General features: G+C 36.1%; 1 protein-coding gene across 4 annotated transcripts in view; it reads left to right on the top strand.

The window, feature by feature from the left end:
- Positions 1 to 27155, top strand: part of pax5 (paired box 5) — a 252687-nt gene that overhangs the window by 133084 nt on the left and 92448 nt on the right. For all 4 annotated transcript variants that reach the window (XM_039758290.1, XM_039758292.1, XM_039758291.1 and 1 more), the window contains exon 7: positions 21880 to 22003. In XM_039758290.1, coding sequence (XP_039614224.1) covers positions 21880 to 22003 — 124 coding nt within the window. The remainder of the gene's footprint in view (positions 1 to 21879; positions 22004 to 27155) is intronic.

Below are 27155 nucleotides of genomic sequence, written 5' to 3'. Positions count from 1 at the left end.
TCAGTGTGTAATTTGAGTGTTCATTTTCGTATCTGCATAATCTCAGATATTTTATATAAATTGAAGTAAATCACCAAACAAAGTCTGCTACATTGTTTTAAGTATTATTACTAGATAACTCTCTGAAGTTGTTTGGAGATTCATATTTTATATGCATTATCATAATACACCTAACAAGACCTTAGCAAAAGCTTCTTTTGGTCTTAATTATGTGTATAAAGCTTCACTAAACAGATTCTTCATTTCTGTGGAACAATACATTTTATATGCTGGTAAAATTACTTATAGATTCTAAGGATTCACAGGCCTTATACTAAAGCATACAATGTCAAAAGAAATATGTCTCTCTTAAGCCACCTCTGACCATTCCAAAGTGAAAATTGTTTAGTAGACTAAATTGCAAAGATGAATAACCACTTTACTGATGCTAAGTGTTAGTAAAAACAAAAGCAGCCTCTGGTAATGTCACATAGTAAGAGTAAATGACTAATGGATGCATTGTTGCAGTACCTAAACTAAAGTGTTACCAATAAATAAATAATTGTAGCTACAAATAAATAAACAATTTAGTAAACAGGTTAAAACATAACACAGACAACAGAATAAAATGGGAAACATCTACAAATTCACTGATAAACTAATAAATAAGGAAATAAATAAATAAATTGTAGGGAGCAGTGGATGGTACAATACTAGCACTGTGGTAACATGAGACATCTAAGTACAGTACTAGCAGGACACGATCCCCAAGTGTCAATCTGACTGCAGTATACAATCGACCAAGAATTAAACTAAGTATAACTGATACACAGCTAGTCCTATTGTGGTTTCTTGTTTATTGTCTGCAGTGTTCAATTACATGCCTGATTGCTCATTAAGAGAGGAGCACCAGTAATTAACAACATGATGCTTTTCTCTTGCTGTCTGATTTAAAGGGACACACCACAGAATCCGAAGTAATAAAAGTTGAAATATGTATATTCTATAATCCTTTATTTGTTCTTCTTGATATAATAGATGCATTTTGCAAGCCATATAAAATGATGGCAGTTATGTGCCAATAGGAGCTTTTGGCCTCAAAATTCAAATACTGTTTAAAGAATAATTTACACAAGCAGATTTGCATTTATTTGTGTGGCATGAATATGCACTGATCAGCAACTGAGCTGCCTTATGGTTTCAAAGTCCCAGATTCCAATTCCAGGCTGATCACCATCTTTATTGAGTTTACCCATTCTCTCTGAGCGTGTTATGTTTTCTCAAGCCTTGAACCTGATCATGTTGGTATAAGTTCAAGATCCCACCACGCTTAACACTGTACCTGTACTGTGTGCTTGAAAAATGAATGAATGAATCAATCAATTTGCAAAACAAGCTGCAGATCTCACAGCAACATGTTCATTTCCAACAGAAGTTTACTATATACTAGTGATCACCTACCAACAATTGACAGAGCCAAAATATTTTACTCAAAAAGTCACATAATATTTAAGAGAGTAACTTCTTACTGACATATACCCACAAAACACTTTTTCAAGAATTTAAAATTATATTACACTATTTTTTTATTTGGCCATATTTCTAATTTTTCTCACACAAGACAGTGCAACGTAGCACTGTCCATTTTTAAGAATTTGATTTTTTTAAATCAGTCCAAATATTTCAAATGTTTTTTTGAATCTTGATGATTGCCACTTCATTCAACTCGAACAATGGAAAATTCTGCAAACTCCTAAAACCTCAGCTACTGTTTGCAGAATTTCACAACTTTGTTTATACCTCGAGAAATATCTATTAAATAATATAAATTCTAGCATTTTAATCATAGTCTGGAAACTTGAACACATTTACTTATTTTTCACAGAGTTCTAGAAGTTGGATTTTCTTTCAAGAGAATAAATTGTGTTCAAAATTTGAGGATGAGCAAACTTCACCAAAATGGATCTACATACTGAATATCATGTATGTAGGTTAATTAGTTTAGGAGCTCAATATGATAGCTCAGAATCAAAGATACTGATCTGACTCTGAATTTAAACAAGACTTATCTCCTTGCAAGAACCTTAGATACTAAATTTCAAGGCAATGTGCCAATCTGTTATGAAATTCTGAGGCAAATGTTTACACATTTACTGTATATCATAACCTTGTCGCTTCATACGAGTATTTCATTGTTGCAAATTGTTACAAATGCATTTAGTTTAGCTATATGAGATCCATATACAGCTGTACCTTTTTAAAGATCCATTTTAAAATAATAGTTGACAAAGAATAAGCATTGAACCTGCTTCATAAGCAGGAAAAACTTACAGTAAAATAGCACTACATTGAGAGTAATGGAATAAGTATGACCTTGCTTTTCAACATTCAGTTAAACACAGCACATGGAACTCCACTCAGTGAACAATTCAACTTATAGTTCTCTTGTTCAGTTTAACTTGTATTTAGTTACATAGGGACCAGCTGGGCATGTACCTTAGTGTGCCCTGTGATAAAGTGGTGTTTATTCTGTGCTATGTTCCTTTTGTCAATCCAGCAAATCTGTATTAGAACATATGGGTTCAGAAAATGGAGGAATGTATTACAAGTTGCTTACCATTGTTGAAACTGCATTGCATGAATACAGAATAAACTAACTTTCATTTTAGTTCAGTCGCTTATTTACTTTTTATGTATTACTTTCAAGACAGTGGCCAATACCATTTTTAAGAGAAAGTTATTGTAAACACAGAATCAAAAAAAAGAAAACAAGCACAAGAGCTGTTTGGTTAAAAGTGTTAAAAAGTATCATTTGAAAAATGTCACTGAAGTCACCTTACTAAATGCTGAGTTTGTTGTCATGAATCCCTTTCCCTGAATTTCATTCATCACATCCTATATTTCACACCATTTATTATATTTTGTATTGTTCGAAATTAAACTTTGAAAATTGCACCTGCTCAGCGATATACACCACATTAGAACATTAGAATATTAGAAAACTTGTGAATAATCCAGTCGTCTCTTGCTCTCTGATAAAACAAGCTTTCACTCTATTGCTCTTTGTTTACATTGCAGGAAGTTTGCTGCCAAAAATAACCAAAAAAGAGATAGATACACTTTCAAGTAGCCCTCATTTTGTACTCTGACTGAACTGCCATGAAGGACTACTACTAAATTACCATAATACTTAGAAAAGCAGTGGCTGAAAATATCACTTTTTGTGATTGGCCAATTTACCGATCACTGATCGAGTCTTTTTTAGTGAAAATCGTCCTATATTAGATCGGCGGCTGACCGATCGGAGCATCTCAAGTTTGGGACATAGCCATGGTAGGTATATTAAAGCAATCATTTAGTATTTTGCATATCCCTTGCATGCAATTATCAACTAGAAACACTGCCATAGGAGCATGGTCTTGTCTTCCTGATGTCTGATGTTCAAATGATGTTGCAGAGAGGACATGCCTGACATGAAGGGATAGAGCCATAGCCAAAGTGGAAATGGGATCATTCTACCTCCATTGTGTGCACATATGTGTAAATCTTTTATTGGTATTATATTATTGTCAGCTCTTCTGAGAGGATGTGCTAGTAACAATTTCATCGTACTATGTGCACTTTACAGTATATACTGTTTGCACATGATAATAAATTTAAATATGAAAATGTATGAATTTCAAGTTTTTGATGGATTTTCACAACATTCAATGGGGTGCAACAGTAGTTAGCACTGCTGCCTCAAATCTCAGATACCTGGAGTCAGTTTCTGGCTCTGATTCTGTCGAGTTTACACTTTTTCTTCATATTCATGTGGAATGTCTTAAAGTATTTGGGTTTTCACCCAAATCTCAAATTAATTTTAAGTTAGCTTAATTTAAATGGATATGTACTATGATGAGGTGATGTCCCGTCTAGAGCCGATTCTTACACTGCACTCAATAGTGCAAGGAGAGGCACCACTTTCCCAGAACTCCATAATAAAAATGGTGTTGCAGCTCTTTATGGACATTTTGCTGTCATTCTATCCTTTGAAAGAACTTTGCCCTCTCAGTAGCTTTGAGAAGAACCATGGCAAATGTCAGTCACTGCAAGTTTATTGGCACACACATTTGCATTCACTGAACCTTGAAATGTCCTGTTTACTTTAGTGATCTCCAGCATCCTAACGGTACATGATTTGATTTGAATACAGGGCAAAACACCCTACTTTTGTTATAGGTAAATGAAGTATGTCCATTTTTCAGCTGACCATCTTGATATAGCTTTTTGGGATAAAACTAAAGGTTAGCCATTTGCAAAAAGTATAAGTTCACAAGAAAATAAAAATAAAAAACAAACCTAAGACCAAAGGCACAGTTTGAAAATGCAAAAGACATTAATTTGTCACTTCCCTGTCACCATTCCAGTATGTCCATTTTTTCCCATATGCTAATAAACAGTGATTTAGGTTAGCAAGAATAAACCGATGGTAACTTTGTTTTTGATTGAGAAATAAATGCTGCAAAAAGTTTGCATATTTAACAAAAGGTGCTTGTATAGATTTCCATATATAAAAAAGAAACAGTAAAGTATATAACCTTGGAACAATTAAATTAATTAAAGCACACATCAGGACAAATAAACAGTAAAACAGAAGTCAGATTAAAATGTACATCAGTTTCAATTAATTTAAGATATGTAATATGGTCATTTGACAAGAGCAGAGAGGAAAACAAACACTTCAGTTAACAGCATAAAATATATTTCATAACTTAAAACCTGATCGCCTCTAGAATCATGAGATACTACAGATATGTAGGGTTCTTGAATTCACAGATTATTTAAGGCTATTGAAACAGAACTTATCTGCGGAACAAAGCAGAAGAAATATAAAGGTATTAACCATACAGCACAAGGCGAAGATCTCTTTCAATATTTTCCCTTTTCCCTAGTCAGATGGAAGGCAATTTAAACATAGAAAATGTTTAAAAGCTGCGCTTGAGAGAAATCACATCTCTCTTTCCAGCAGATGCAGCCTGCCACATATTTACTCTCAGCAGACTATTAAGCAACACCAGCCTATTAATTTGGCTTTTGACTTCACTAGAGCCCATAAAAACGGTGCAGTTGTCAACCAGAGTTCATTTTAATTTCCTTTCAATCACAGTAAATTATTCAGGTGATAAATCAGCCGGGGCACTTCTCCCGACTGTAATAGAAACCCTAATTCCTGACTAATTATCCAGCCCATTGCTGCCAACAGATCAATAGCACAACAAAATGGGGGAGGTAAAGGGAAAAAGCTGAATGGGGTTGTTGGGAGTAGCAGCTGGGAGTGACAGAGAGTCAACCCCTAGAGAGGATGGGTCATCGTCACAAGATGTCCCCTAAGTGGGCATTTAGAGCTTTTTGTGGAGTACTAGTAATGCAGAAAAGAACAGAACATACTGCTACTTATTTTTTTTTCTAAAATTCAAGCGTGATAAAATAAATACTCTAGAGCCAGAAAGGAGGAAAGGTAAACCTATGACAGCCTAAAATATGCTGCAAGTGAGGCAGCACTGTATTTTTTAACATGTATGATTTTCATACCATTTTATTTAAATAAAAACAGATCTTATTGATACATTTTTGATAAAATAAAACAACTTATACATTCTTATAAATAACATTTATTTCAAAAAGAGTCATACTTCAGCTGTAGTGTGGGACTCCAACCTATTTGGAATATGTCAGCCATACTTTTAAAGCCTTCCGTAGTCATACAGATAATTCAGCATTTGATTAACCTAAAGTCTCAAAAGCTCCTGAAATAATATTATCTGCTGTGGTAGTTATGTGTGTGAGCGTGAGCTTTAATTGTCTATGTTTCTATGTCACACATGTCACCAAGAATGGGTAGTCATGGCCAGACACACAGCCAGGAATACTTAGAGAACAAAAATGGTTGTGTTTTTCACTCCCAAGCCATGTCACAGGTGTAGTGAATGAACTACCACACAAGAAACATAAAAACAATAGCAATGCTTTGGTTGCTGAATTGTCTGAGCTGGTGAAGGTTGACACAACTTGTGCAGAGTAGAAGACATGCTACAGTCAGTCAAGTAACAGTTGAGGGCAGCAGTGGAGTTGTTGTATTAGGACAGGGCCAATTGAGTTTTTTCCTGTCAAAAAATAAACGACAAGGTACAAATACAGAGAACATAGAAACCCAAACAATGGAGAGCAAAGGATTCCATAGATATTGTTTGGTTCTGCACATTCATGTTGACTAGAGAATCAGGAAATGATAAAATCCATAGGATTCCATGCCATGGAATAATCCTAATCACTTTTGATGATGACTTTTGGTGGTGGTGGTATAATGGTATGAGATGCATTTTCATGTTGTGTATTATGTTCTGAACCAAGTTAAAAAATTTCCAGATGTCACAGGATTTATGAACATCATTGAAAACTAGCTGTATAACTTACTGGCAGAATAATGTTCCATGCTATGAAGTTATGAAAGTAGTAGAATGTTTGCCAAAACATGACAATGAATTTAACTTAATGTAGTGACCTTCCCAGATAGAAGATCTTGATGTAGTCCAGGATCTATGGAATGGTTTGGAAGGAGCTGGTTCGAATAGAGATCCATCGCCAGATGATTTTTAGCAATAACAAAACACTCTTATTTGACATACTACAGTATACAGTATAGGTCTTGCATTGAATATTCACCAAAATTAATTTAGAGATAGGACAAGTGGGAGAAAAACTCTTTATTATGTAAGTGCCTTTAGTAAATTGTTCATTAAACACACAATAGCAGTAAGAACTTTTGAAATGGTGCCTTCTTGGCACTCTCACCATACTCATTGGCTACATAATTAGATTTACTGTCCTCTTTTTGCTTCATTCTAATAGGTTTCTGTCACCTGTACACATTTTCACACTGTTTTGTTCACTGTTGTTCATTGTTTATAAGATATTTCTATTTGTGATTCATGAAGGCCATGACATTATGTAATGTGTGTTAATATGTGATGTTACAGTTCTAGTTTTCCTTCTGTAAGCTCTTAAGATTTATTTTATTTTTAACATTCTAACTTCACAAGTTTAATACAAGTCATTGTGCCTGTCAATGTTATTATGACTCAAAGGTTTTTGTGTGTTTCTTTTTTTTCAGCTCTGTTGTGTGTTTCCCTATAATGCTCATTATTATCACTCAGGTCTAGCTAGATGACTGATACAATCCCTGTATCCTTAATAATATTTTTAGTTTCTGGATTAGTGTCAGACAAATGAACACATTGGATAACTTTTTCCCTAATACTCTTAAGATTTTTATTCTGTAATAATTAAAAATATACATGTTTTACTGTATTTCTCTTTTAACTGTATTGAGACTTTTGTTAATCTAAATTCCTAATGGTTTGAATACAGTACACCCTCGAAATTCATGGGGTTTATGTACCTAGAACACCCCCAAATTTTAAAAAATATCAAATGATGGAAGTGTTTATAAAGATGTCTATTTTTATAGCTTAAACCCTAAATATGCTCCCAAAACACTTTAATTTCATTTTAACCTCAGCTTAATACATTACCTAAAAAAAATAAAATGTAAAGGTAAACCCGTATACTGTACAGCACTATACTGATATGTTACCTGCAGTGCTAGAATGTAAAATACCAATGTTACCGCTATATGTACTGTATTTCATGCAAGCGCTTTTTCATTGCCAGAATCCTTAGAAGGTGCAGGGCGTTTCGACGGCATCTTGGGGTAAAATATTTTTAAAAACTACTGGAACAATATGTACAAAGTGCAACTTGCGCCACTGATGAAATTCAGTAAATCACTGAGCTAGCTGCACTTGAACTGGCTGCTTGCAAGCACACAGAGTTAAACGCTGACGCTGGCAGGCTAGTCTAGAGCAGCGGCTCAATCCCAGAAACAGTGAGACTGCAGTGCTCACGAGCTGGCTGCTCAACGAATGTACGGCACTGACTGATCAGCTCAAGCGTGCTGGTAAATTGCACTGGGAACCGACAATAGCCGGTTGCGGTGTTCAATGAATGTACATCGCTGAATATACTCGGCTCCTTAATGCTGGCAAATGGCACTGGGAAACAACTATAGCCAGTTGTTGCGGTTTAAGGATTAAGAAGAACAAAACAGAAAACACGAGAACACTCAGCTGGAGATGCGTCACAGGGCTGCAGTCAATCAACAGCAAGGAGAAATGAATAACGCTGTAGAGGTCCGGTGCCGCTAAGATTCACACCGTCGAGAAGCTGGTGATTTATTTATTTTTATGGTGGAGATTCCAGGGACGCACTCAGCCTTGACCCGACCCACACACACACTCTCAAACAGCGACAAAAACAAAGCAAACCAGTAATCAAACAGCAAATAAACAATGTAATGAAAACAAATGAAAACAACGATACCACCCCTGTAACCCTTACGGCGATTATACATTACATACAACAAAGCACCAACAAAACACACACAGTAAAGCCCATGAAAAACAGCAACGGATGAAGTGTAATGATGAAGATAGATAGTCCTGAGATCCGCATGTTGAATGGGAATGTAAAGATAGTCCTACCGGTAGTTCCTGAAATGGTGAAGATGGGTGGAAGGGTTCAGGCGTGCTCCTTTCTTCGGAGGATAGCAATGAATCCACTTACAGTCCTCATGTACATAGGCAGATGGCAGACAGTCTAGATCCCAACCACGAAACAATCCAAGACAAAATGAATAAGTACAGGTAACCCAACAGAAGGCAGGCAGAGAGACAGGAACTTGAAACACAAATTACAAAAACTTTATTTCTTTTGGTCACTGGCCCCCTCTTTAAAAGCTGCGCTGACATCCTTTGACCCCAACAACCCCAGCACCCTCAGCAGAATCTGAGCCACTGCAGGGACTGTTGGGAGTTACAGTTCAAATTCTAGTAGAGTACGCTCTCGTATCGGCTACTTTCACCATCCCAAGCCACGTTTTCCTCTATGGTTGCTTCCTGTTCTATCTACAGTTCAGTATTGCCACAAAAAAAGCCATAAAAAATTGCGGAGGATATTTGCGGTTTCCGCTAACAGTTATTAGTTAGGTTCTAAAGAAAAATCTGCAAATGACTGAGGCCATGAACCCTGAACTGCGTCTTCGTGGTGGTCTACTGTAGTGTAAAAATGATCAGTCTATATAGATGGTAACCTTTATTTCCTCCCCTTATCTAAAGACTGGTTAGAATGTATTTTCCATTTTTTATCTATGCTTGTCTTATGAGACATTGCAATGAATGAACTAGCATCTTATTCTAGCTGTGAAATCAGCTTTGAGATCTTAGATTCCAAGATAGGCTTGAGCCCCTGTGCCTATGTCCTTGGAAGCAGATGCAGAATGTGGATGGGTGAGCGCTCCTTAAATGAGAACAGAAGCTATACCAACTTCAATAAATTATTTCCACTAATGCTGCCATATTTCCTGCCTGAGTAGTATTTTCAGTTCAAATCGGGTACATTTAAGATGTCATTAAGATTATGGCTTTGTTATAAAGTGTGAAAGACTTTGTCTTTGCCAAATTGAAGACCTTTATTGTTTTTTCATATTTTCATGGTAATGCTAATCCACCTTCTCTGGGATCTATTAGAACATTAATAGAACATTAAAACACTCTAGACGAGAACAGGCCATTCAGCCCAACAAAGCTCGCCAGTCCTATTCACTTATTTCTTCCAAGAAAACATCAAGTCGAGTTTTGAAAGTCCCTAAAGTCCTACTGTCCACCACACTACTTGGTCGCTTATTCCAAGTGTCTATCATTCTTTGTGTAAAGAAAAACTTCTTAATGTTTGTGTGAAATTTACCCTTAACAAGTTTCCAACTGTGTCCCCGTGTTCTTGATGAACTAATTTTAAAATAACAGTCTTGATACACTGGACTAATTCCCTTCATAATTTTAAACACTTCAATCATGTCACCTCTTAATCTTCTTTTGCTTAAACTGTATAGGCTCAGCTCTTTTAATCTTTCCTCATAATTCAACCCCTGTAGCCCTGGAATCAGCCTAGTCACTCTTCTCTGGACCTTTTCTAGCGCTGCTAAGTCCTGTTTGTAGCATGGAGACCAAAACTGCACACAGTACTCCAAATAAGGCCTCACCAGTGCATTATAAAGGTTGAGCATACCCTCCTTGGACTTTTACTCCACACATTGTGCTATATAAACTGACATTCTGTTAGCTTTCTTAATGGCTTCTGAACACTGTCGGGAAGTTGATAGCTTAGAGTCCACTATAACTCCTAAATCCTTCTCATACGGTGTACTCTCGAATTTCCAACCGCCCATTGTATATTCAAACCTAACATTTTTACTTCCTATGTGTAATACTTTACATTTACTGACATTAAATTTCATCTGACACAAATCTGCCCAAGCCTGTATGCTGTCCAAGTCCATCTGTAATGATATAATGGATACCAATATCTTGGTATCATCTGCAAACTTTACCAGCTTGTTACTTATTAAAAATAGCAGCGGCCCTAGCACTGACCCCTGTGGAACACCACTCTTATCATTGGCCAGTTCTGATGAGGTTCCTCGCACCATCACCCTCTGCTTCCTGTGTCTGAGCCAATTCTGCACCCATCTAAAAACATCAACCTGAACTCCTACTTCCTTTAATTTGATGCCCAACTTCTCATGTGGCACCTTATCAAATGCTTTCTGAAAGTTCAGATAAATAATATCAACTGTTCCACTTTGATTGTATCCTTTTGTTGCCTCCTCATAGAATTCCAGCATGTTAGTAAAACACGACATCCCTCTTCTGAACGCACGCTAACTGTTCAGAATAACTCCTGTTCTTACCATGTGTGGCTCAATCTTATCCTTAATAATTCCTTCCATTAATTTTCCTGTGATGACTTATAGTCTTGATGAAACAGTGTATTTGTACCAGTATTCAATTAACTTTTACAGCATAACATTCTTGATTCTGCCTTTCTCATCTGCCCTAGTTGTAAGGAGAGGACACCTGTTTATCACAGGGACCATTCATACTACCAACCTAATTATTATAGGGATCATTTGGAATCACAAGTCAACTTGTGGAAACAAATGAAAAACAGTAAAATTCATGCTGAATACAAAGAAATCATGCAGGCTCCACACAGGAAATGAACGCCAACAGGCAAGAGATTCAAATCCAGTTTGTGGAATCCTTAAAGCTGTTTACAACCTTGATTGGCTTCAATCTTGCTTAGATATTCAAGTTTCAGGATTGATAATTATACAAATAATGTTATACAAATTTATTTTTATATACCTTGTATTAAATACCCATTCTTCCCCAAGGCTTGCTGAATTCACTTAATATAGTTGTCAATAGCCTTTTTGTAAATTACTGAATTGTTACCTTTCTTAAATTTTTATTGTCAAGCCTCTTTGCTAGAATGGTTTCCTCTCTGACTTGAGGATGTCTTGTTCACCTACAATGGCAACTCCTTATTAGGTGCTCTTTAAGTCTAAATCCCATTTTTCTATTTAGACTTTTGAATTTTAGAATAATTAATTTATCTCCCTGCACCTTTTGCAAAGAATGCCATCTTGATTTTGCACGTTGTCTTCTTTAATTACACAGAATGCTCAAACTTGCACACACTGCATGTCTTTGGATAGTGGGAGGAAACCGGAGCGCCCGGAGGAAACCCACGCAGACACGGGGAGAACATGCAAACTCCATGCAGGGAGGACCCGGGAAGCGAACCAATTATTATTATTATTATTATTATTATTATTATTATTATTTAGCAGACTTCTTTACACAAGAATAAATAGGCAAGGCATTTGGGTATTTCTAAACATTTTAGTTTCATTGGCTTCAAGTTCCTTATGAATTAATTAATTAACAGGTTTGCTGCACCATATTCTCCTATTCACCATTTTTCCTTTGTCTCACAAGGTGAACAAAATTTACAAATTTATTCCCAGCTCAAACAACATTGTAACACGCCCGATTTCACTTTGCATATTAACATCACAAGCAGTATTTATTTGAAGATAAGTTTGTTTTGTACAACCTATTGTACCCTTTTCAAAATGACCTGTTGGCTCAAAGTCCACCACAAATTCACTATGTGAATACGTCACCTCATCTGCTTACTCTTCAGTTGCAGAAACAGAAGTCTCTCTAAGTATGATAAAAGTGTAAAGTTCTTTGCGGCCTCTACTTTCTTCTAATATGTTATTGCCTATAAGTAAAATAAACCTCACTTGGTTTTTTGTTTTTGAAAATCTTTAAACAATTCTTTAAACTTTATTGTTTCTTAATAATTTATGTTTTCATCAATGACAGGATACAACATTCTTCAACATCTCAGTCATACGGGCTATTTAAAACATCTATTACACATTTAGAAAAAAAGGTCTACTTAATTTTTCATAAAGGACCTAATGAAAATCTGTTCAGAATGTTTACTGTACTCTTTTTTTAACATAGGTGAAATTAATATTAGTATACAAAAAAGAAATGGATGATAATATAAAATATAACTTAAAATAACATTTTTCAATTCTCCACAGGGGTTGGAATCTAACATAGAAATATAAATATGAATAGATACAGATTCTAATAGTGTATCAGCAGAATTAAATGGTACATTGATTTTGCTCAGATTTTGTTCATTTATCTCAAAATGTGTAAGATAAGTAATATTAAAGTCAAGTCAAGAGGCAGAGGTGCAGTAGAGGAAGAAAATGTATGTGTGTTGGAAGAGAAAAATGAAAAAGAGAAGATATTAGTGATCAGTGCTAAGTGTATGTGGCTATGACAAAGTACAGTGGAATCTCGGTTCATGAACGTCTCGGAACACGTACAAATCGGTTTACGACCAAAAAGTTTGCCAAACCTCTGCATCTGTTCACGACCACACACTCGGTATACAAACAAACAAGTTTCCCTTTCGGTTTGTGTGCGACAATGATTTCTGTATGTTTTCAGTCTCTCCCTGTGCAGCGGGCAAGCGAGAGAGAGACACACAGGCGCGTGAGAGACACACACAGGTGAGCGAGAGAGACACACACACACACAGGCGAGCGAGAGAGACACACACACACACAGGCGAGCGAGAGAGACACACACACACACAGGCGCGCGAGAGAGATTCACACACACTCACACAGGCGCCCGAGAGAGACGCACACACACACAGGCGAGCGAGAGAGAGACACACACACAGGCGCCCGAGAGAGACACACACACACACAGGTGAGCATGTGCATTGTTGCAATGTTACTTTTCTTGGTTGTTTATTAAATTCTGGATTTTTCAAAAAAAAGTGTTTTTAGCGAGTGGTTGGTAGCGCTATAGCGCTAACTCTTGCAGTGTTAGTTTTCTCTGTTGTTCAAGGTTTTCTCAGTGTTATTCAATGTTTTTACATTTAGTTTACTATTACGCTGTGCATTCTATGGTATAATTAACTATATTTGTGCTTAAAAACTCAAAAAAAAAATGTACATACAGTTCGTACGGTCTGGAATGGATTAATTGTATTTACATACAATCCTATGGTGGAAATTACTTCAGTTCACGACCAAATTGGTTTACGACCAGAGTTTTGGAGCAAATTATGGTTGTGAACCGAGGTTCCACTGTAACAGTTTTAGTTTATATTCTATTCTGGACTCTAATTGTTTATGTTTTGAAGTAAGTGTAATAAAAGCTCTATTACAATTTACATTATAGGCAACTGCATACATCACTGTGGTGCAATCTTTAGTATTACTATTTTACAGGTTAATCAAGCAGTCACTGTAGTTCTGCAGTTTTGTTGTGCACATTCACCTCTTGCTTGCTTGGCATGTTTTACCGGTAGTTTGGTGTGCTCTCTTATTTCATGGTCATTTGGAAAATGGCTTTACAATAGTAAATGAGATCTATGATGTACTAATGTTATGCTTAGGGTCAGCTCCTGCCTTGCACCTTACCCTCTCAGAAAAGGCCCTGGCTTCCAGCAACCCTGTAATGGCATGGGTTGAAAATATAGATGGGTGGATGTAGTAAAGAAAAACATGTTTAACTGTAACATAGTGGGGAAGACTGAACAGAACGAAATGTTTTGCTTGCCATAAAATATGGAAAAGAATTGGGAATTCTCATAGAAATTAGAGAATACAAAAGCTTTTTTTTTCTTGTAAGGAACAGTGATGGTGGTGTTGGGTTTGGTGGATTGTACTGTAGCTGAACAATCCGTTGTTGTTGTGGCATCTGGGATACTTCAGGAAGATCATACTATGTGGGGAACTGAGTGGCTATGTGAGAGTCAGTGGTTCTTAAAGATTTCAAATAGACTTTAATACAAGGACAAGTGATTTTTCACTTTAGAGGAATAGAAATTAATTAAATATGTGAAATGCAACTTTTCAAAGTTGTGGTGTAAGGAACAAAATGATCAGAGATGACCGTAATAAAAAATAAAATGTGAAGGTGATACCTTTGTAGTAGTAGAATTTTTTTGTTTTATAGAGCGTAAAGATTAGATTATAACAGATAAACCAGAGTCCATTAACAAACAAATTCAATACAGCATTTTCAAATGAGAATTAAAATGTATAAAATTATAATCAACTCTAAGTATTAGTAGAATTTTTGATTAGACGAAAATTCTTCAACCCTGATTAGGATTAGGTGGATTGAAGAATAAGATGGCATTCTTTGCAAAAGGTGCAGGGAGATAAATTAATTATTCTAAAATTCAAAAGTTATATTCTGCACAGTTATAAATACATTCTTAGATACGCTTAACTCAATTCTATGTTGTGGGGGCCCTAAGCCCATCCTGGCAGCAATCGCAGTAAAATGCATATTCATACAGCCACACACATTCTCATGCTACACCGATTTAGAACTACCAGTTAGTCTATCTTGCACTTTTTTAAGGATGTGGGAGAAAAACCAAAATACCTGGAGAGAAACCTATGAAGATTGAGAAAGAATGTGTAATTTCTATTCAAACAACAATTGAGTACATGAATTAAACCGGGAATACTAATATAATTGCTTGTTAATTAGATGTTGTAAAATGAATAGCGGGCAGCATGGTGGCGCAGTGGGTAGCGCTGCTGCCTCGCAGTTAGGAGACCCGGGTTCGCTTCCCAGGTCCTCCCTGCATTGAGTTTGCTTGTTCTCTCTGTGTCTGCATGGGTTTCCTCCCACAGTCCAAAGACATGCAGGTTAGGTGCATCGGCGATCCTAAATTGTCCCTCGTGTGTGCTTGGTGTGTGTGTGTGTGCCCTGTGGTGGGCTGGCGCCCTGCCTGGGGCTTGTTTCCTGCCTTGTGCCCTGTGTTGGCTGGGATTGGCTCCAGCAGACCCCCGTGACCCTGTAGTTAGGATATAGCAGGTTGGATAATGGATGTATGTAAAATAAATAGCCTTGACACACGTAAGAAGGTTTGGGTCAGCCACCCCAAAAGGAGGAAAGATGGCGGCTTTATAAGCTGAAAGGCGGAAGTGATGTCATCTGGCTGGAACTGGAAGTGACTTCAGTCTAGGGGCTGGAACCAGAAGTGTTGTTGCATCAGGCAGGTTTTCCCATTTTTGGCCTGTAAAGATAATAGAGTGCACCCCACCACCCCCTGTCGCACATGTGTGACAATGTGAAAAAAAATATTAAGTCAATGTAGCTCAATTTATATTTGTATATCCATTTTCACTAAATACAGGCTCAGAGCTCTTAAAACTATAATATGATCCATCCATCGATCCATCTTCTCTATCCACTTAGCACTGTGAACAATTCTCAGTTAAAACACAAGTATACTTTATACTAATTACTACATACTGACCATGTACACATATAAATGCAGATTTGTTAAAACACACAGAGACCAAAGTAGACACTGATTAAACAGAAATGGAAAGCAATATTAGGCAAAGCAGGAAAAATCCCTGGACAGGGTGCCAGTTCAATGTAGGGTGAACACACTCACACACGCATGCATGCATGCTGGCACTCACACACACCAGGGGCCAAGGTAGCATCACCAGTCTATCTAACTTGTATGATGTGATAGCGGTGCAAAACCATTTACATGGCTTTGTACAGTCATCACATACATAACACACATAGGAATGGTTAGCCATCACAAAATCACTAATACAACAGCCCTTTTAAAATAGGAGAGGAAAACAAAACCTCTAGTTAGCAGCATTCCAGAAGGAAAATACAATAAACCTTCTTGGAGCTCATAGGCATTACACAAAGTCTTAATTAAGTAATTATTCAACTCAAATTAGAGTTATGTCAGATAGGATATTAAAATATTTTAAGAAAGGAAAAATGTGAACAAAAATAGAAGCATGAAATAGCAATTATTATATCATCTGATTTCAAATCAATTTTGTGATGTTGACACAATTGTTTAATGTGAAAGTAAAGTTTAGCAATCTTGATCCTTAAATGATTGAATTTAAATCTTAATTATTTAGGCCCACAACTTATGATGAGTTAGTCAGCTTTCATGTATTTTACAAGTTGATGTTGTCTAGTAAAAGACAGCATAACCAACATGGAAAGCTTTACTTATTCATTTTTGCCTAGAATTTCCATTTTTCATTTTTAATTCCCCACCCCCCACTTACTGTAACTGCCTGATACATCTTCCACATTACCGGATCTCCACACTTGTGTCCATTTTAATTGCATTAGTTAACAAGTGACCTTGTTGACCATGCAGTGCAAAAGATGAAAATTGGAAATATGACTGTTAAAACTTCCATATGTAACATTTAACCCATGCTGTAACCATAACGATTGAAAAGAGCTTCAATGACATTATGCAATTACTCTTCGGTAGGCATTTGCTTTCATCCATACTGAAATGAAATTTATTTGCATAATGAAATGAAGAGAATAAAAGACAATGCAATCAGATCTATTAAGTCCATAAATAAATGCATTATACTTTATATTTAAATTGTGCAGCAATTTTGTCTTTTTTTAAATGCTGCTGCCTCTCTGCTGCTGAAATAAATTTTCCACAAGCAAACTCCTATTACAAGCAGTGGAGCAGACGGGGTGTGATTTATTATTATTTATGGTCTTTGGGTCTTGTTTATGTGAGGCAAGGTTGGGTGGGGGAGGACTGGAAATGCTATTATGCAAATGACATTGAGCATCCTCGCTGAGTCTAAATAAGTTTTGTGTTAGGCGATTAAACCTCATCTGTTATTGATATTGGTCTGCAGCTCGCTGTTAAAGAGTCCCAACTGTCTTCACACCCTGTAATGGGAATGAAAAGGGGGGAAAAAAAGAACATCGTCCGGATTGTCGTCTTGTTGCCTGGGTGGTTGTATAAATGGGGAAGGAGATTGTCAATTGGAAAAAATGTGTTTGAGCCTCTCTGGGCCAGTGTAATGCAGAATCAACACTCTGGAACATTTGCCTTAATTTTTTTTCTCCTATTTTATCTTAACATGCTGCAAAGTCCGCAGGGAGAGCTGAGCAATTGGCTTTGGGAACGGTGACACCACATCATTTTTTCACCCTTCTCCCTGACACAGCTGTGGATTCACGTTTTGATCAGGGTTGATAGCTTATGAATTCCAAAATTGACAAAATTTACAGAAAAATGAGGATAATCCATCTTCCTTAGCTGGCTGTCAGAGCCTGGCGATACTTCATAATCTTCAATTACTGATGCTATTCTCAGATATTTACATGTCGACATTAGGACTAAATGAAAATGAGGAACAAAGAGAGAGGAGAAATGTGACTATTTTTATGAAGAGAAACATGCACAAGAACAGAAAGATAGTGAGAAAGGAACAAATGGATAGTTTTATAAGTAGCTTGAACTTTGAAACTGCATAGTTTGCAAACTAATATCCAGCTATTATTTTATAAGGTGCCAAAATATACTGAACCCCATTGAAGCTACCAGGACTGCATGTCTGTATTTTCAAAATGCCTCTGTATGTTGTTGAGCCCACAAATCACGTGACAGAAATCGGGGATTTTTGGAAAATGTTAATGTTAAATTAAGAACTTACTATTTTTCAAAAATGTAATCAAAGAAGACATATATTCAACTCTTTTCAATTCCTGTTACAGCTCTCCTTGGGAAGTTCAAATGAAGTGTAACTTGTCATATCTTTTACTGTCATATATTTAGAAGTCTTTGAGTTTTTTTGTTTTGCTGTGTTTTTTTTTGTTCATCCCTTCAAAAAGAGAAACTTCATTTCTTTTGACCATCTGTGTACAACAATAGACCTTCTTTATGTGTGCACATTAAAAGGGTAGTTCTGAGTAGTTTAACTCCCTTTGAACCAGAGAATATGATCGATCAATAGCTCTGAGATCACACATTACTTGACTTCCACAGTTTTCAGTGGGGGTACTCTTTGCAAATAGTTTGCATATTGAAAAAACAGCTATGTTATTGTGTCATTCAGTATGATAAAATTTTGTTAAAATCATTGGGAAGCCTATAATTTAATCAAGAAATGAAAATGTAATATAAAATAATTGATAAATAGACAAAGTTATGTTTTACAAAAATATAAAAGTGATTAGAAGTAATTTTGGGCTAAAGTGAAAACCCTAAACATGTCAGATTTAACTTGTGTGTGGTCCTCAATTTTTGTTAAACAAGATTAATTTCAAGATTAATTTCAAATTTTTCCTTTAGATATATGACACAATAGCTGGCATAACTAATAGCCAAAGCTATTAAGAAGATTCCTTTGAATTTGTCATAGTGTCAAGTTCACACTTTACTTTGTTTTGGTATTTCTTAGATAGATAGATAGATAGATAGATAGATAGATAGATAGATAGATAGATACTGTATAACAGATAGATAGATAGATAGATAGATAGATAGATAGATAGATAGATAGATAGATAGATAGATAGATAGATAGATAGATAGATAGACACTATGGTGTGAACACACTCCAGAAAGACTAAAAAGGAAGAAAATTAAAAAGAGAGACTCTGCAATGGCAGTGGGCTCCTTTTATCCTGAACCAAGTAGCACTTCCGTTAGCCCAATAACATGGTCCAGAATCACTTCTAAGTGAGGCAGAAGCCTGACAAAGTAGGACTCCACAGTTCCTACAGCATGCTTTGGTGGCACCCATAGAATCCAAGAGGGCTGTAGAGTATTCCAATTCCAATGGAGCCGTGTGAGAATCCAAGGCACCCCTGCAACTCAGGGGGGTTGCCATCTAATGTCCTGGGAGAAAATGCTCTGTGCATGTTCTCTCCTCATTTCTTCCATTACCAAGGCACCCTGGCCAGGTAAGGATCCTAGCCATCTGCCACAGTAGTCACAGCCACAATATGGCATTATGCAGGCACAATGCTGTTCTTATAAAGATCGTTTGTTGACACATTTCTTCTGAATAATTTGTTGGCTGAAAGTCCTCAGTGCTAGTGTGTCAGAGAAAGGATTTGCAGCATTGTTCATAATAGCGCTGTTTTATTTTAATTTTGTCCTTTGCAACGACCTCCAGGGGGTCCAGAGTGTGCCCCATAACTGAGCCTGCGCTTTTAATGAGCTTGTTGATTCAGTGGGCCTCTCTTGAAGTGATGTTACACACTGCACACCACAGCATAGAAAATTACACTGGCCATCACAGACTTGTAGAACATGTGAAGGATGTTACTTCACACTTTAAAGGAACTTCTACAGAAAAAAATAACCTGCTCTGCCCTTTCTTATATACTTGATCAGTAACACTTTAGTTATCTTTTACTCATTTACTATTATGTAACAAGATCTTAACATACTGTACACTTCTTTGGGTCTTCATAACACTTACAAATCATCACTAAAGTGTTTATTCATCTCTGCAATGTGACACACTAACAGAACTTCACTTTGGAAAGGTCTGAGGTGACTTAACTGAGACACATCTCTGTTGATGCTGTATATTTAGTATAAGACCTGTGAATCCTTCATATTAACAAGTAATTTTACCATCATGTTAATATGCCACATGGTGCACAGATGACTAACCTATCTACTGATATTTGATAAATGCTATGAAGACCAAAAGAAATATTTGTTGAGGTCTTGTTACATAAGAGTAAATGATGCATTTACATGCACTTTCATCATTTATGACACAATTGGTTACATTTCTTTTGTTTCTTATTGTTCTGCAATTGGAGCACAGGCAGGTCAAGTGATTTGCTCAGGGGCACACAGTGTCAGTAGTGGGATTTGAACCCACAACCTCAAAGGCTTTAACCACTACACCACTATAATTGTTGCTAAATTTTTTAGTTTGTAAATTATGCTATACATGTTTTGGGGGTTTTCATACACAGGGAACCGATTACTGTTATTTGTTTGTCAATTGGAAACATACTTTTAAATGGTATAACCTTTTAGTGTCATTCTCAATACTGTTTTGGTTTCTCAATTAGCAAGACTGTTTCAGGGTGTCTGTGTCACCTGTTTGTTTGGAAACAATTTCATAATTCATTGGTATAAAGGACACCCAAGCCATTTCTCGATATCCGAGATTGGATAATAATTACTACTTTTAAATGTGATCTTCATGTTTCTTTAGGTTCTTGACTTCTTGCATATTCCTTTTTGACTTTGTATTCCAGTTGGCGTCTTGTGTTCTGTCAATCGTGTTTGTGACTTCTAGTTTTGATTTACACATCATTTCTTGTACTACGTCTTTTCTCTTGAAAAACTTTAATTGCCTTTCTCCGGACAGCACACTTTTTCCATGGAATTTCAGAGTGTTCCACTCCAGTAGCTCTAAGGAGAGTAGTTTTCAGGCATAAAGAGTGTTTATCAGCTTTCTGGCTCCAAATAGAGAGGATGGGTCTGGTTGTTCCAAACAGAATCTGATGAGAGTGAAGGAGGCATGGTGTTTGTAAGGGACGTTGTCACCTCAACTAATTGGATAAGAGTCCATTCAAGATACAGGACCATCTCTAGGTTAGATACATCAGGCTGTCCATCAGTGTAAAGGAGGGTTCAACTTGCACTTACAAACTTAATATGAACGTTCTTATAGGCACTGCTAGGGTATGGAAGGAGTCTAGAGAAATGTCACCGCATCTTTGATTATCAGATGAAGTTTAGAAAACAAGCTGACCAAATGTTAGAAAGGTGCAAAATAGTTCAGTCACTCACAGGATTGCAGATTGGAGGTTGGGGGACAGATGGCTTTATGCATCTCTAGTAAATTTGTTCTTTTCACATAGGATGTTCAATCTGAAAGACTGACAAAGCAGAGCAGTACCTGCTTTGTCCTATAGTAATATTAATACAAATGTGCGACAGTCTAAATTAAAGAAAAATTTACCTAGTGTTCATGTGAATGGCATTGGTGCATGAGAGAACCTCCGGTTACTTTTTGTTCTGGAACTTTAGTTCAGAACATGCAGAGATGTTATGTTATCTTAATTAGAAATCTCATTTTCTGATGCAATTATTGTACATACCTGTAGTTAACTTGGATTCCAGATCATTAACTGAGAAAATGGATTTAATGCATAGGTCTTATCCATTGTACTGCAATTCTAATCTACTTGGATGGTGGTCTGCAGAAAAAGTGGTCATATTCAGTTCTGGGCAATGCCAGCATGGTCAAAAAATAGTTTCTAGATCACTGTGTTGTTCTTAAATAATGTCTGATTGTGATTATACCTGGGCAGAATAGAGTAGATTTTTCCATTAAGGTGTATTGTCAGGTTTACACTGCTTACTACAAGTGGCAGAAATTGTTCTGAAACTGTTTAAGAAACTTGAGGTTCAGACAGAATATGAGCAGGTCCAATTACAGCATCCTGAAAATAAGCAAAACAGTTGCAATGTTTTGTGTCCTGCCCACTATCTATCCATAAGTGTATTATGTCGAGCCTCATGCATTATCTCTTCATTTTGTTTTAGAGCACCGACTATTCAGCCATGGCATCTTTAGCTGGTGGTCTAGATGAAATGAAAAACAGCCTTGCAAATTCAGCCCCAGCAGACCTTGGAGCCAGCGTTCCACAGTCATACTCACTTGTATCAGGTATGCCTCCTTAACTCAATTTCAGACTTTTTGTCATGTTTCTATTAGTGTGTGTTTTACTTCTCCATGAAATATGGCAAAATACATTGCTATCATTGACAAAGCGAAACTGCACTGTTCCATTTTTCTGCTTAATTTTAACCTAACTTGTTAAGTTTTACCATTTCATTGTTTTAAAATACTTTATAAGTCATTTAACAGAGAGGCATGTTTTGAATTAAACTTAAAACAGATCTCAGATGGTCTTTGCAACCTGTGTGGATGTACGCATTATCTAGTGACTTTCCTAAAAAGCATAAATGAAATTCTTTAGTCAGGTAGTTTGGACCCCTATTGGCAAAGGTGATAGACTGGAAACCACAAGGTTTCTAATTTTTTCACACTACAGTATTCCAGTGATGGTGCTCCCAAAATAGAAATATGGAAGCAACTGCATTATAATTTATAGCTTGTTTTGGATGTAGAAACATTGAAGAAACATTTTTCCAGATTCATTGTACATAAAAGAGCTTGCAATAATTTTTAAAGTTATAAATTCACCTAGCAAATAACCTGAATACAAGTAATATCCCTTGACATTTGTATATCACCTTTGCATCATGGAATGTTGCACAACTTTCTTTGACTTCTGTTTAATTTTATAGACAAAACATTACAATATAATATTAGTGTTATTGAGGGCTCTGATATTCTTTTAAAATGTAAGGTGTAGGTCACTCATGTGAATAGCTAATTAAAATAGATCTCATGCTTATATTATACTTTTTTAGCCTTAAACAATTATTAATACCTTAAGTTTGTCTCTCTGTGTGCTTGTCATGCAGAATTTAAAAGTCAAATGAGCTGAAAGTATTATTAAGAAATCTCGGATGTTTGATTGGATTTATCCAGGGACATCAGATGAGTTGCAGTAGAAAATACTTTTAAGCAAAGCAGTGCAGACTGAAAGAGCACAGCAAACGATTACATAAATGTCAGGAATTAAAAGGAAATCTTAATATCACTCAGTTGTGATATCACCACCACTTGCTAATTGGAAACAAGGTTGCTACATGCAAATGTCACCTAAGGGTGTTTCATATGTGCACACAAGTGACTCACTTCACATTGTTATGTGGTTGTATTACCTATCTTATTTAAAGAAAGACCCATTGACTAAATAAATTATGCCTGAGCAATTTAAAAAATGAACTGTTTAGTTTGGACTTTTGTTCTAGTAACTTTGACTTTGGTTTAATGTTTTTTTGGCTGCTATTCTCTTGTCTTTTGGTTTACCAATTCCTTCTTATGTTTTGACCAGTAGAAGCCAGATGCCACTCACTGTAAAGCAACAGTTCTTTTAGTATCGTTTTTTTTTCCTAGAAAGATTCAAATATGCCTGACAATATATGTGTCACCACTTGTAAAGCTGATTCTCTGCTAAGGCATTAATATTGCAGTGGAAATTTGAAAAAATAAGTCATATATCAGCAACTGCAAACAATTACTTCTTGAAGATAGAATAAGATTCAGTCAGGTAATGATTAAAGTTTAAAGAATTTACATATTTTAACAATTTGAATTGAGAGTGTTTTGTTTTTAGCAGAACTAAAAAATTTTTTAAACTTAAATATTCTAATCGAAAAGCATTATATGTGAATTACCCTCCTTTCTCACATTTGCGTGCTGCTCCGTGATACCGTGATACTGTGATACTGTCCGTGTTAAGTAATTAACACAGGGTGAGAAATAATGTCTTCCCCGTGAAGCCAATAAAGTAATCTCAAATGTATGCATTAATAAAAATGTTGCTTCCATCCTTCACTATTTTCTGAACTTCCTTTTTTTCTTAACCCCCCATCTGGGAGGATCGAGACTTATTTTATTATTCTTGCCAGGGCAGGAATCTGTTATGGATATCATTAAAGTGTAACACAGGGTACACTTGCATACCCACCTGCATTCAGTACAATCGTGAGGCAAAGGAGAATTCTGGGAGAATAGTTAAAGTGATAGTTAAAATGTTATTCTTCATATTTCAGGTTAGTGATGTACAGTAGGTTCAGATAGAGTGAGTGGACTTATCAAAATGTGCAGAAGAACAAATGCAGAGTAGGCAGCAGGCCATGTACAAAAAATTGGTAAATTTTCAGAAATGGGGAGAAACTTACTCAGGAAATGAAATTCATTACACATAAGCACAAACTGTTGAAAATACCAAAATGGACCATTAATTAAAATTCTGGATAAATTGAGTTTTATATTTAACTTTTTTTTAATGGAAGTATATATTGATAATGGTGTAGTATGATAATAATTTACATGATATAACAGTGTTTGACCAGTGATCTCGTTACAGCATTTATTCAAACAAGGACTCGTCCAGTGATAAGGTTAGATGATTTACCAATGTGTGTGTTGTGTATTGTAACTAAGTGTTAGGGAAAAATCTTTATCTCAGATTCTTATTCTTCAGAACACCATGAGAAAATTATTTAACAAAGACATGCATGGAGCATACCATTCAAGATGTTAGCCCTGCACTGTAATGATGGATATGCTGACAATTATTTGTTCAGCCAAAGCTTTTATAGATATAAATACTGCAAACAAGAGCATCTTTAGCATGTAGTGACAGCATGCAAATCTTTAGACAAACACATTTACTGAAAAGGTAAATTAGAATGATCTAAACCTTAATAATGAGATATATACTTATGGTGCTGAGATTCAATGTCAAAGGCTGTTTCCAAGGGAAGCATCCGCATGCTTCAAACCAAATAGATGAAAGTCAGTAGTGAGTGCCATTGTTATCTTGGAAATCTTATGGAACTCCTTCACTCCTTCCAAAGATAAGCTCAACACAGCTGCATCGCTTACAACAATGTCTGGTTATTTAAAACATTAGAAAAGCCTTGTGAGCCTAAGAGTCAAAGGTGCTAGTGTTATAAAAAGATTTTCTACAACATTATTTCCATTTTTACTGTGAAGACCAAGATACTTAAAATGCATTTCTGCAATTGGAAAAAGATATAAGTGAAATGCTAAAATCAAGGTTTTTTTTCTTGATAGGTGCAATAGACTGAAATATTTTTAAGGTACGGTAAATTGGGTGGTAAACGTTAATATTATACAAAATTATTGTCTGTCTGTTATACTTTCATTGTTATTACTCTTTAATTTAATATTGTTCTTTATCAGTATGATGCTGCTGGAGTATGTGAATTTCCCCTTGGGATTAATAAATTATCTATCTATCTATCTATCTATCTATCTATCTATCTATCTATCTATCTATCTATCTATCTATCTATCTATCTAAAAGAATTGCAATAATTAATGTATTGCACAATAAAAAAAAGATGGCAATATTAGTGTGTCTTGACCCAGATATTGTGGTAATATCATATCATGGGGTACCTGAAAGTGTTCCCTATTTTCTAAAGATACAATTCCTTCAGCTTGTTCTAGTTCTGCCTTGGGTGTTCTTCCAGAGGGCTATATAGGGGTCTTTATCCTCCATGGCATGCAGACTGAGGGCATTTATAACATTAATTCATCATACCTTTTCTCTTTGAAAATTCACTGTGCCTGTTGTGGAATTGAATAGGCAACCATTTGTCTTAATATTTGGGTCTTAAGACACAGGCCACAACTATCAAACATCAAAACATGAATATGGCTATACATAAGTACTATTAATAATAAAAATAAAAACATTTACTGAGGAAATTTAGGGGATTGGGAAATACCATAGCATAACTTTGTACACATTTTCAGACTGCGTACACATTTTCCAACTGTGCAACTGTGTAACCAGTTGTCTGTTGGTATAGCTTTAGCCTTTAAAAAAGTTAGATACAAGTTCAAAAGAATAAGCCTAACCCTTGACTCATCCAGATTTGTATCTTACAGTCATCACTGCAAATGAACATCATACTGTTTTTCAGCTTCCAGACGAATATTACCATTGCGGCTCTGTGTAATGCTCATAGGAGCAAAGGAGAATTCTACATTACAGCTATTGATTTTCTATGGAAACTTACCCTGTGTGTAACCAACATTATCTCCCACTCAGTAGAAAAGGTTCATCAGATGGGCACGTCATTTTTTTACTTTGCAATTGTCAGAAGAGCTCTTGTTTAGGACAAGCAGCTAATTATCTCCTACCCTTGAATTCTCTGACAAATCCATGAATTCTCCTCTAATGAGAAAATCATTACAAGGCCAAAGGAATTCCAGCAGATCCACAGCTTGTCTGACAGGGGATATTAAAAACTGCTCAACCAAGAGAGCAGGTGGGCTTGTCATTTAAGGAGGTTAGTGAAAAGCTTCCCTCTCAATGAGTAGCTGGTTCACACAATAATAACTCAATGTGTATTGTGGTATAAGAGGCTTTATAGATTTATGCAGTTAACATTTTTAGGTAAAATTTTTTCAACTTTAAATCACACTTTTAAGCTGATGATCTCTGTTTAAGTGTGACTGTACATGTCAGTTCATTTTAATATAGCAATATACTCCATAGTATAGAAACACTGAATAGATTACCATAATTCAAACCCCCCCTCAAAAAACAGTTAACAGTAAATTACAAATATAATTTATCATTTATAACATATTTTAAAGGCCAGGTGGTAATGGTGGAGAAAAAAAAAATAAAATTCCAGTGATGATGAATCTCTTATGAAGCAGAGCCTACATAGAAAGCAAAGCTTTGGTGGTCAGTCAGCCTCTCCCTACACGGGCTGAAAGTAGACCAACTAACATGACCCCCTGTAGAGTCCAAAACTAAGGTGGCTGAACTGGCAGGTCAATGAATCCTTTTTCTTAATGGAGCTGGGAGGCTTATTGTCTGTTTTTAGTTATAACTGATTGTTTGGTCAATGGCAGCATCATATGTGCAGAAAATCTTATATGTAAAGCCCCATGTGGGTGTGAGTGTGTATGTGTTTGGGTGTGTGTGTTTGTTCTTTATACAATTTCACACCCTTGGTTCAATCTCAACAACTTTTGTACACATACCCCACTTTATCAAGAATACACTCCTTTAGATCCCTGGAGGGTAACCTTTAAGTGGGTGGAGGGGGTCATTTTTACTACCGTGAGTTTCAACAGCAGTGCCTTTTTATGGTTTTCACCCCTGAAATTAATTTAATTTATGCACTGTCCT

The sequence above is a fragment of the Polypterus senegalus genome, chromosome 7, assembly GCF_016835505.1.
Source record: "Polypterus senegalus isolate Bchr_013 chromosome 7, ASM1683550v1, whole genome shotgun sequence".
NCBI classification, from domain to species: Eukaryota; Metazoa; Chordata; class Cladistia; order Polypteriformes; family Polypteridae; genus Polypterus; species Polypterus senegalus.
This window is presented reverse-complemented; position numbering and strand designations above follow the sequence as displayed.